Source organism: Haliotis cracherodii, unplaced genomic scaffold, assembly GCF_022045235.1.
Source record: "Haliotis cracherodii isolate W230 unplaced genomic scaffold, xgHalCrac1.p SCAF_23, whole genome shotgun sequence".
NCBI lineage: Eukaryota > Metazoa > Mollusca > Gastropoda > Lepetellida > Haliotidae > Haliotis > Haliotis cracherodii.
This window is the reverse complement of record NW_027266279.1, coordinates 13,293,788-13,305,862: the sequence shown is the minus strand read 5'-3', so window position 1 is coordinate 13,305,862 and position 12,075 is coordinate 13,293,788. Positions and strand designations below refer to the sequence as shown.

The following is a 12,075-nucleotide window of genomic DNA, read 5'->3' as shown; positions in this document are numbered from 1 at the left end:
AGAACAATATTCTCTTTGACTGAACTAGAAAGTACATCCAGGACATCACGATTGGAAAATATTGAGTGATGTCAATTTGAGTATTGTCGGGGCTGTTTAGCGATCTTTCACATTTTGTCCTTTGAAAATGTACGATGTCAATTGCCCCGAAGTTGTTTTTATCACTAATAAAAGAGCAGGGTCACTGAAACAGACATGGACGTAACCGGGATTTCTTCGATTTTTAATCGTGTAAATATACTCAAACGCAAAAGAAACGCAAGTGGTTTTAAGCAAATAGGTAACAAACACGAAACCATAAATTGATACGGGTTTTAGCATGTAGTGAAGACTGATGGTGTTATCAATATTTTTGGTTGCATTTTGGAAGCCCCGAGTAAAAACGCAACATAAAAAACGCATCGCCAAAACGCACCATTTCAATGACTATGTGGGTATGATGCACCCATTTCTCGCAAAATCGAAAATGCACGAACTGTCACGAACTGTAGTGGGTATAAAACTGTGGCCGATTCTTGGACCTACCACTCCTTGGTCAACAATGCCACGCCTAACTCAAATTCAGAGAAACCAGGCTATCGGACGTTTGGAAGCTGGAGAGTCTGTCCAAGATCTTGCCCGTCATTTCAACGTTAACATAACCACAATTTACCGTCTCCAGCATCGATACAATGCTACACAGACCACAGATGACCTTAATCGACACGTAATCGACACATTAGCCGGGACAATGTGATCCGACGTCTCCGATCCAGCAACCGCAGATGTCGTCGACCACCACGTCGTCCTGTTCTCCAACCACGGCATCGACAAGCACGACTTCAGTGTGCACAGGGTCATCACAATTGGCGTCATCGTGAGTGGAGGCGTGTCATCTTCTCTGACGAAAGTCGCTTTTGTGTCTCCCATGCAGACGGAAGAGTCAGAATTTGGCGGCGTCGAGGTGATCGTTTCGTTGACAGTGTGGAAAGGGATCCATGGGGTGTACCTAGCGTCATGATATGGGCAGGGATTGGACTTAATGCGAGACTTGGACCCATGTGCTTTCTGGATGTTGGTCAAGGTCGGGGACATGGCGTCACTGTTCAGCGGCCGTATATCGACCATTAAGTGATCAGACCCCACGTTGTTCCATTTTTTGCACAACTTCAACAACACATTTTCCAGCAGGACAACGCTCGTCCCCATGTTGCCAGAGCCACCATGGCCTTTCTGCAACAACACAACATCCGTGTTCTACCGTGGCCAGCCCTCAGCCCTGATCTGAACCCCATCGAACATTTGTAGAATGAGGTTCAAAGGCGTCTGCACAATGTGGGCCCAGTCCCTACAACTGCCGATGAACTACGCACAGCTGCCCTGGGTGTGTGCAGGAGGATCCCTAGGGCCTTCACAAATCGTCTGATCCACTCAATGTACAGGAGATGTGTGGCAGTGATCAATGCTAATGGTGGTCACACCAGGTATTGACTGACATTTTGGGTATTGACCCGAAACTGTGTAAGCCCTTAACATTTGAAAAAGACAATTATGTCATCTGCCTTTTAATCCATTAAACTGTCTTCAAACAAATGTTTGTCAAACTGTTGAAAATAAATAACATGTATACTGCATACTCGACTTGCGTTTCTTTTGCGTGTGAGTATATATCTCACGGAAAATTCTCAGTGAATGTGTACTTCAACATAAATGTCATTCATAAATGTCAATGTCACTGTTAGGACACGTACTTGCCAATGATATGAATTATTGGACATTTAGATTTCAAACAAGGGCGCTTGCTTGACTTTGCTTGCCATATTCGGGTGCTTCCATATTACGATTAATGTACAAAGGTAGGAAACTTATAATACCAGCACTTTTATCAAGGCTAGGCAGTGCATAGATCTTTTGGATTTGGAGACTCAAGTTGCATGTTATACAATTTGGTTACACTGTGTGAATATATCAGAACGTTGTAACACTTTTGACACAATGTATATGTTTTTGAAACCGCGACGTCATCACAGTGCGGCACTGAGCGGTATCCGGGTACCATGAGGGTAAAAAAGTACTGCTAACAGCTTCAGAAGCAGAGCTGTCACGATCATTTGTGTCCAACTCGTGTTATTCCGGGACAAGCTGAATAGCGACTCGTGCAGCTCTCACTGCCATTTTTTTGACCGGGTTCCGTCTTAGCGCAAACGGGCATACCTAAAACAATTGTCAACTCGTGGCGTAATGGTTCACATATTATTTCCCCATGTAGTATATATATTTCAGATGCAATTTAAAGCTCAATGGGACGTGCAGAATTATACAGTATGACTGAACTGTGTCTTGGGTATATTTTTAGATGCAAGACATATGTAAAATAAAAATTTATTTCTGAGGGATTCTTTGACGAAGAACTTGGAATCATACTGATTGGTTTGTCGTATTTTCGCACATAACATTCATCGATAGGGGGACGAGCCTTCTTGCAGGTTACGGAAAGGGGCGAGTGGTGACGAATGCCGTCACGATATGGCTTAAATATTGCCGATGTGACTATAAATCTTAACTCACTCAGAAACAGAGCCATGAGTGATGTCATTTGATTGTGATGTCATGGTAAGTAAGACGTCACAATGGTCTGCAAAGAATTGTGATGCAATTTCATTGCAGCAATATCTACAATGTAGATATGTCGGGCCCTAATGTACAGTAAACATATTATAGGTAAAGATTACATATATGGTAACAATATTTTGTTTTGTCTGAGTGAGTGAGTGAGTGAGTGAGTGAGTGAGTTAATATTTAAAGTTACATCGGCAATATTTCAGCCATATCGTGACTTGAACAAGTTATAGTTTTGTCTGAAGTTTTCCTACTTTTGTAGTGTGTTTTTAAAAAATATTATTTGGTATTATCCTTTTTTGCAATGAAAAAATTATCGAAATTTAACTTGTTTGTAAACGATATTCCTTTGTAACGCGTTGTCAGTCAGGGTTAACCTCTTTCATGTCATTATCATTCCTTGAAACATCTGTAAGCGATCCGATATCGAACGATAGGTGATCGGCAGCCATCTTTTATGTGGACTATCGATGTATTCATACCCATGGATTTTGTGTGAAAAGGCTCAATATATTTAAAAGAGGCTTCCGTGGGGAAAAGGATACCTCTTTTCAGCGAAATCAGAATGGAGCATTCTTCAATGTCATGGTAGTATATACATTGTTGCTATGTATCATCAGTACAGTATCAGCTATAGGTGAGGTGTTTACATAATGGGGTTTAACGTCGCGTCCAAGATTATTGCACTTACATAGCGACGTGCATGTTCGTGTGTGTGTTTGTGTGGCTGCTTGTACTAGTCCGGACTGATGCCGATTTATAGTGCTAGCTCACTGAGATACCATGCCGCAGTTTAACATGAATATCTCACTCAGAAACAGTATACTGACTCCGAGCCGACCAGTCCTCGTTTTAGCCTTAATGCCGAGTGCCAGACAGGGTAACAACAAGTACCATCTTTTAACGTCTTTTGGATCGAACCCCGGACCTTCCTGCTCTCCGGGCGGACGCTCTACAACTAGACCACGGGGGCGGTCAGTATCAGCTATAACACTCCATTATCCATTTATTTATTTTTTTATTATCCATTACCCATTTGTAGAGCAGATCAGTGGCCTTGGTTGTTATGTCCTCGCATAATAATAATTTATGCATTATACACATATAAAGCGAGGAGGGTAGCATACAGCAACACAGTGATCGTGTTCCTTCTGTGAAAGTCCTGACCAGAAGGTTTTATTGTAGGTTGTATGAACGTTCAATCTCATTAAAATCAGACCTTAGTTCTCGCTACCGCTAAACAAAGATCTGAAGACATCCTGTTTTGGGTCACGTCAGAACGACCTTTCATCCGACCAATCAGAGCGTCACTTACCAGATTATGAAAGTGACAGTCGGAATGTGATTTCTAATCGTGCAACCACGAAAACTTTAACACAGGGCATTCCGAATGATAGTTACGGGTTTAACGACTGAATCCATACAATCTAGACTATCTATTAGCCATTCCAGAATGTTCTTTTGTTCAGGTTTCAAATGTGTAATGGAGAATGTGTCAAAATATGTTTCGAAGCGTAGTCGCCAATTTGAAATTAGTGCCGTAAAGCTGGAGAAAGCTGCCTTCTGATTGGTCATTCCATTGGTCGGTCAAAGTTCGCGCAAGGTCGGTCTGACATGACCCGTAATGGGATGTCCTCAGATCTTTGTTTAGCTGTAGCGAGAACTAAGATCTAATTTAATGAGATTGTATCAACGTTTAACCTTCCATAAATTCCAGTCGAAATTTAGGGGCAGCCATCACTCTGTCATCCTCAGCCGACGATTCATAGGGAAGGACTCCTGCCAGTTGTTTTGCTTCTTTGGTTTGGGCCGATGGTGGGTGTTCTGTTAGAGGGTTCGGATCCTTCGGAGCATTTGGGGGCAGTTCTTGGGGGAAAATATGTATACCATTGGTTGACCAATGACCCGTAACGCGCATTTCCTTGTAGGCCTTCCGTTTTATTTCCAGTGATCCTTCCGCTGTCCATTTGGCTGGGGTCATGCTGACAAAAACCACATAGCGCCATCTGCCGGGATTCTTTCTTCCTTTTATTGGGCGAGAGTTGGCGTGGACGAGACGAGAGTCCCACAAAATAATTCCTCCTTTTGGACAAGGCACTCTTTTCGTCTTGAGTCCTCGTTCTTTGGTGAAGTAATCCACATCCTCGTCATTCAAGCGCTTGAGACCCCATGAGGGATTCTCTTTCCTCTTCTTGATGGCGTAGTCGCATTCAACGTAGTACCGGTCGTGATACTCATGGGAGTTTTCAATCGCCTCAAACGCCCAGTCATCCTCATCGACGGTCTCAAGATACAGAGCCCCTTGGTACGCATGGAGCCCTTCTCGCCCAGGGCCCTGGTCGATATGGAGCCAGTGTTCCCCAGGGGACAGGAAATCCTCCTCACCATCCTCTGGGGGACGCCCAATAGCTATGGAATCCATGCTGCTCAGAAGCTTCTCTGTACCCCATATTTCTTCGAAGACCTTCTTTGCTTTCAACCTCACGGCCCAGGTCGGTTCCATGTGACCAACTTTGTATTCGTGAATTAGGGATTTAGACGAATGCGGCCAATTGCCATTGAATGATGCAAGCCAATCAGAGTACATTCCTCGATATTTATCGGACTCTTCGTTGGTTAGAACCCCCTCCACAACCGTATAACCTTTCACCCTCAGTTCCTCTCGATGTTTATCCGTTAACATATTTTATGACCTGAAAGAAACGAGTCAGAAGGATTTATGTCAACCCAGATATTTGTCAGATTATGACCTATCACGATAAGCAACGGACGCGCTCTTATATCGTGTGTCATTCCAAGGGTTCAACTGCGCTTAGAAAAGTGACTTATCTAATATACACGACTATATAAAAGGGGCACGGACGGCCCAGTCGTCTAAGGCGCCGCGATTCGCTGTGCAGAGTTGCATCCCTTGGGCACGCCAGAAACCTATGATTGTGGGTTCGAATCCCGGTTCGCCCCAATTATGTTTCTAGGTTTGTCAGCACCATACCCGTGCTCGTGGGTTTCACCGAAGTGGTAAACGTCTGAGACCTGCATCACTTCGGGCTTTCCTCCCACATTAAGCTGACACGCCGTGATATAACTGGAAAACTGTTAAAAGCGGCGTTAAATCCAACTCACTCACTCTCTCACTCTATGAAATAAAATCCAACCTTCACAACACCAACACGCGCACAACACGTTAGCAACAGAACGACTGAAGAGCAAATAGTAACACCTTCCTAATGCCATCCATCTCACACTCGAGTGAGTGGGTATGGTTTTACGCCGCTTTTAGCAGTATTCCAGGAATATCAGGGCGGGGGACACCAGAAATGGGCTTCACACATTGTACCCATGTGGGGAATCGAACCCAGGTTTTCGGCTTGACGAGCGAACACTTTCATCAGAAGGCTACCCCAACGCTTCCTAGACATTTGAAATTGAAATGACTCAGAGATATTTGTTCAAACCTATAACAGCTTATATCAGTTGTAACCTCGTAAGACATCTTGATAATGGGAGTACCCCTACCCCGTCTCTCTACACACAGATTTAAATAATTATGTACTGCGTTGACAACGAAACAACTCACCGTTGCAGTGTTGCAGTGTAACAGGAGGAATCAGGTGACGTTGATTTTTATAGCACAGAGCTTGGGATTGGTGTAGACTGGAAGCAGTCTCCGATTTAAAAGTAAAATGTTTTAAACATTCCAAGGTTTATTTCGTTTCTCTTCATTTTTGTGGCCTCACCAATGCAAACAAAACCTTCGGACATAAAGTTGTCCATATTTTTTAAACGCAGTCTGTTTGCTTCTTTGTTTCAGGTACTGTCCAAAGTTAAAACATTTATTATAATAAAAAAGAGACCTGTCCAGTCAAGAGACCTGAGCAACTGCGTGTAAGATTTGGTATTTATAGCACTGATAAACATCGTCACTTAAAAAAGTATGTCACTTTTTTTTAAACATATGTTATAATTCTCTCAATGTATGTTGCTCCCACAATACAGTGTTGACCTAATTCTAAGTAGGAGACTGTCCACAGACACCCATCATCCGGAAGAAAGGGTGTTAACTGACTACAAAAGTCATGTCTGAAAGACTCTCCGTGAAAGGGCGGGCGTGTAGCCTAGTGGTTAAAGCGTTTGCTCGTCACGCCGAAGACACGGGTTCGATTCCCGACATGGGTACAATGTGTGAAGACCATTTCTTTGGTGTCCCCCGCCGTGATATTGCTGGAATATTGCTAAAAGCGGCGTAAAACCAAACTCACTCACTCACTCACTCTCCGTGAAAACTGCGAGGGCGGCCATGGAGACCCGTAAAACGTTTAAATGCGCCGAAAAGTGAACGCAGAGACTGGTGTATGTAGCTTAAACCGAATCTTCATGTAGGGAAATCACATATTTATTAAATGTCTTTATGAAGAAAATGCTCTTTGATGTCCTGGCAAATAGCAGGTTCATAATTTTTTATTCCGATTGGACACAAGCAGAACGGTATACAATATTTTACGTACGCTTCACGTTTTCAAGCTAAATCATCTCTGTTGTGAATTGTGTCGGATATTGATAGCTTCCCGAGGCAAGGGAGTTTACAGACTTCAAAAGTCCAGTAAAGTCCAGACAACATATGATAGCCTCGTACACGAACATTGATTATTATTCATAAAGATTAAGTTGATGTGTCTTATCTTTGCCTGAAAGAAATAACTGACGATGGTTTTATTCTTAACTACACCATTTGCGTCATGCCAAAATCCTATGATAATGGGTTCGAATTTCAAATTTACACCTGTGATGTTTCTTGGTTTTTCATCACCGTACCCGTTCTCTTCACTCTATTTATATATGGGGGCACGGGTGGCCCAGTCGTCTTAGTCGCCGCGATTCGCTGTGCAGAGTTGCGTCCCTTGGGCACGCCAGAAACCTATGATTGTGGGTTCGAATCCCGGTTCGCCCCGATTATGTTTCTAGTTTTGTCGGCACCATACCCGTGTTCGTGGGTTTCACCGAAGTGGTTAACGTCTGAGACCTGCGTCCCTTGGGCACGCCAGAAACCTATAATTGTGGGTTCGAATCCCTGTTCGCCCCGATTATGTTTCTAGGTTTGTCAGCACCATACCTGTTTTCGTGGAATTCACCGAAATGGAAAACGTCTGAGACCTGCATCAGAACGGGCTTTCCTCACACATTAAGCTGACACGCTGTGATATAACTGGAATACTGTTAAAAGCGGCGTTAACCCCAACTCACTCACTATTTATACACGTGTACGACTTGCCACACAGGCTTTCCTTCCGCGTTAGCCTCGTGTCCTCAATAACTGTTTAGGTACTGCACTCATTCAGTCACTTTGTTCAGTGTGGATGAGGTGATTGTGCCAACGTTCACTGACTGAACATTTGGACCTTAAAGTACATGCAGAAATTGTGAACTGCTTTAGGGCAGGGTCATTTCCGACAGTGAGTGAGTGAGTGAGTATGGTTTTACGCCGCTTTTAGCAATATCACGGCGGGGGTCACCAGAAATGGGCTTCACACATTGTACCCATGTCGGGAATCGAACCCGGGTCTTCGGCGTGACGAGCGAACGCTTTAACCACTAGGCTACCCGACCGCCCCCATTTCCGACAGACGTGAGTGATCACGATTCTCCCTTACATGTTGCCATGGTAATTAGATCACAATTGGGAGTGAATATTCTTTTACGCCGCATTCACAAAATTAAAGCTGTATCAATGAAGGGGGCACGGGTGGCCCAGTCGTCTGAGGCGCCGCGATTCGCTGTGCAGAGTTGCGTCCTTTGGGCACGCCAGAAACCTATGATTGTGGGTTCAAATCCCGGTTCGCCCCGATTATGTTTCTAGGTTTGTCAGCACCATACCCGTGCTCGTGGGTTTCACCGAAGTGGTAAACGTCTGAGACCTGCATCACTTCGGTCTTTCCTCCCACATTAAGCTGACACGCCGTGATATAACTGGAATACTGTTAAAAGCGGCGTTAAACACAACTGACTGACTGACTCACTGTATCAATGAAAATGAAACAACCAGCCGACACATATTGCTTCCACAAAGGTATCTTCACTTGGTCGGCTGGTAAGACTGGTTAGCTGTTCAACCCTGGAATACCAGGGTGTTTGTCACGAGAACACGTGGACGATAGTGTGAACATCCATTCACGCACCAGAGTACGATTTAAGAGGCGACTAACGGGTGGTCAGACTCGCTGACTTGGTTGATGCATGTCATCGATCCCAATTCAGACTCGACTATTTACAGACCGTCGTCACATAGCTGGAATAATGCTGAGTGCGGCGTTAAACAACAAACAAAAAACATAAAATCGTCGGCTAGCCTGTATACTTGGAGCCCTAACTTTAAATATTTCTCTTAAATCTGCACCACTGGTCACACAAGTGTCGAGATAACGGAAGGAGTCCCGAGATTGTCTCCCCATAGTTGTGTTGTTATTTAGGGCATCTTCCCAGCAACTAAACTGTGCGGGTGGGACCAGACCCTTGTCATCCAGGGCAAAGTACGACGAGGCCGTGTATAGAAAACAAGTTAAAGAGAGAGGTTTGTTCCTTGTATGATTTTCGAGTATGACCCCGTAGACGAGCGAACGCTTTAACCACCTGGCTACCCGACCGCCCCCGGCATGCTCTGAATGAGGGTCCAGATGGTTTGTTTGTTTGTGTGTTTGTTGTTTAACGCCGCACTCAGCAATATTCCAGCTATATGACGGCTGACTGTAAAAAATCGAGTCTGGACCAGACAATCCAGTGATTGACATCATGACCATCGATCCATGCAATTGGGATCGATGCCATGTATCAACCAAGTCATCTTCCCGAGGCAAGAGAGTTAACTGACTTTAAGATCCAGTTTCCACCCTTGCCGAACTAGGCTGGTATTATGGAGTTACAATTTGACTGGACTAACGAGTCTATGCATAGTCCAATCAAAATCGCGCACCGAAATCGAAATCCGGTTCGTAAAGTGTCATGCAGATTTCAGTCGACTGCAGCATTTGCAAAACATTTGCACCGCCAACTCGTTGTCAACAGATATTTTCCAAATCTTTTCATGTTTTTAATCAAGGTGCTCACGTGATTTGATGCACTTCGCGATGTAAGACTTGTTTTATCACAATATAGATCTTGATTATCGATCAGATCGTCTTGACTTGGCTCCACCGTTTTGTTTGAAGCAAATGCAAGTGATAAGAGAGGTTGAATCTGATTGGTCAAAAGGAGAGGCATAGAAAGGACGTAACTCCTAATAGCCACTGGTGGCGCTACGATCGAGCCCAGGAATTCCAGCCTAAGCTAGTTCGGCAAGGGTGGAAACTGGACTTTTATAGTCAGTTAACTCTCTTGCCTCGGGAAGATGCAACCAAGTCAGCGAGCTGGACCACCCGATCCAGTTAGTCGCCTTTTACGACAAGCATAGTCGCCTTTTACGGCAAGCATGGGTTGCTGAAGACCTATTCTACCCCGGAATCTTCACGGGTCTTTTGAATATGTACGTCATTTAGATCATTATTCCGACACAGACTTTACTTTCCTTTAAGGTTTTTGTTTCAAATTTTGTTGTTTTTGAAGTTTTTTCGTGGTGCTCTAATACATACATTCTTTGATTTTACCCAAATAAATAATTATATATTTTGTGAGTGAGTGAGTTGGTTTAACGGCGCTTTTAACAGTATTCCAGATATATTTTGTGAAGGTTCCAATTTATATATTCTGTGAATATGTCAAATGGGAATGTTCTTTAATTGTCAAGAAGGTAGCATGTTTGTATTACTCTCTCAAGTCTACGTCAGTTATGAACCAATATCTCCTCCAGCAAAACATCAGGATCAGATGGAATGAGGGGATGTTAGTTTTGAGATGTAGTGTATGTTCACTCGATAGTTCGACGAAATGTTTATTTGATGCCTTAGGAAAAGTGCAAAAAGAAAAGGCCGTTATAATTTATCACAAGCAATATATGTGAAGCACCAGGTTTTCATGTTGATTCAGGTTCACGTAATTGAGAAGTTAGGTTGATAGTTGTTATCACGGGAAACAGCAGGCCTACGACATATCAACACTCGTGCTTGTTTTGATTTTTGTTTTGTTAAAAAAAGATCGTGGCGGCCTATAAACAATCGAGTCTGTGTTGGACTTTTCACAGGAGTATGAAATATTGCTTCTTCTTTTTTTTATTCAGTTGTGTCCAAGTATTGTTCGAAATTTATTTCTGCCCTTTTGGAAATTGTTTTCTTTGTTTGTTTGTTTGTTTGTTGTTTAACGCCGCACTCAGCAATATTCCAGCTATATGACGGCGGTCTGTAAATAATCGAGTCTGGTCCAGACAATCCAGTGATTGATAACATGAGTTTTGGAAACTGAAACCCTTCAAGTTTACATTTGAAGCTTCTATTTTAAATGTAGCTGGAATATCAGACGTACGTCTATAACTAGTTTTAAGAATGAATGCAAACATAAAAACATCAGCAGCTTTAATTTTGGGGTAGCCAACTCACTCACTCACTCACTCACCCACCGGAAAACTGCCCCACAGACAATTGTCCCCTAAAAACTGCCCCTAAATAATACAGAACAAGTGTTTGAGGATATGTTTTCTGGTGGGCCAAGTCTGTCGTACATTTTCCAGCTGGGATACCCTTACTAAACTGAAATAGTTAAAACAACCATATACTTTTGTAAGTGTTCGTGAATATAATTAAACTCTCCCTGTTTGAAGTGGCGTTTAGCTGCCAGTCGTTCGATTCAGGTGTTCAAACACTTATTTCAATGTTTAGCTCAAATTTAATTTCAACATTTATGAATTACTGGACACAAATCACAACAGGTGAGGTGAAATTGGGTTTAACGTCTCGTTAAGATGATTGCACTTATACAGTGAAAGCAAGTGTGTGTTGTTTTGTTTGTTTGTTTGTTTGTTTGGGTTGCGTGTCTGTGTGTTCGAGTGTGCATGCGTACATTTTTCCTGACTGACTATTTCCTGGCCTTGAGATTTTATATTTTTTGTTCTATTAGTGCAAGGACTAATGCCCATCGGAAAACGGGGCACGGGTGGCCCAGTCGTCTAAGGCGCCTCTATTCACTGTGCAGAGTTGTGTCCCTTGGGCACGCCAGAAACCTATGATTGTGGGTTCGAATCCCGATTCGCCCCGATTATGTTTCTAGGTTTGTCAGCACCATACCCGTGCTCGTGGGTTTCACCGAAGTGGTCAACGTCTGAGACCTGCATCACTTCGGGCTTTCCTCCCACATTAAGCTGACACGCCGTGATATAACTGGAATACTGTTAAAAGCGGCGTTAAACCCAACTCACTCACTCTTGTGTTACCCAACTCTACGCTCCAGTTGAATTTACGTAATTCGTACACTTCGTTCTTTCCCTAACAGTACCCCCCATTCTGTAAGATAATCGTGACGTGGCGTATTCTGGGGGGAGGACACAACACAGCCTTGGCC

At 43.5% G+C, this 12,075-nt stretch overlaps 1 protein-coding gene across 1 annotated transcript; it reads right to left on the bottom strand.

Annotated features, from left to right (window-relative positions):
• Positions 1-3,618: 3,618 nt before the first annotated feature.
• On the bottom strand, positions 3,619-6,224 carry LOC139471780 (uncharacterized). The gene is made up of 2 exons (XM_071254271.1): positions 6,176-6,224; positions 3,619-5,291 (listed from the first exon to the last, which is right to left on the bottom strand). Exon 2 carries the CDS (start codon positions 5,279-5,281, stop codon positions 4,295-4,297), a length of 987 nt encoding a protein of 328 aa, XP_071110372.1. The 5' UTR covers positions 5,282-5,291; positions 6,176-6,224; the 3' UTR covers positions 3,619-4,294.
• Positions 6,225-12,075: the final 5,851 nt, after the last annotated feature.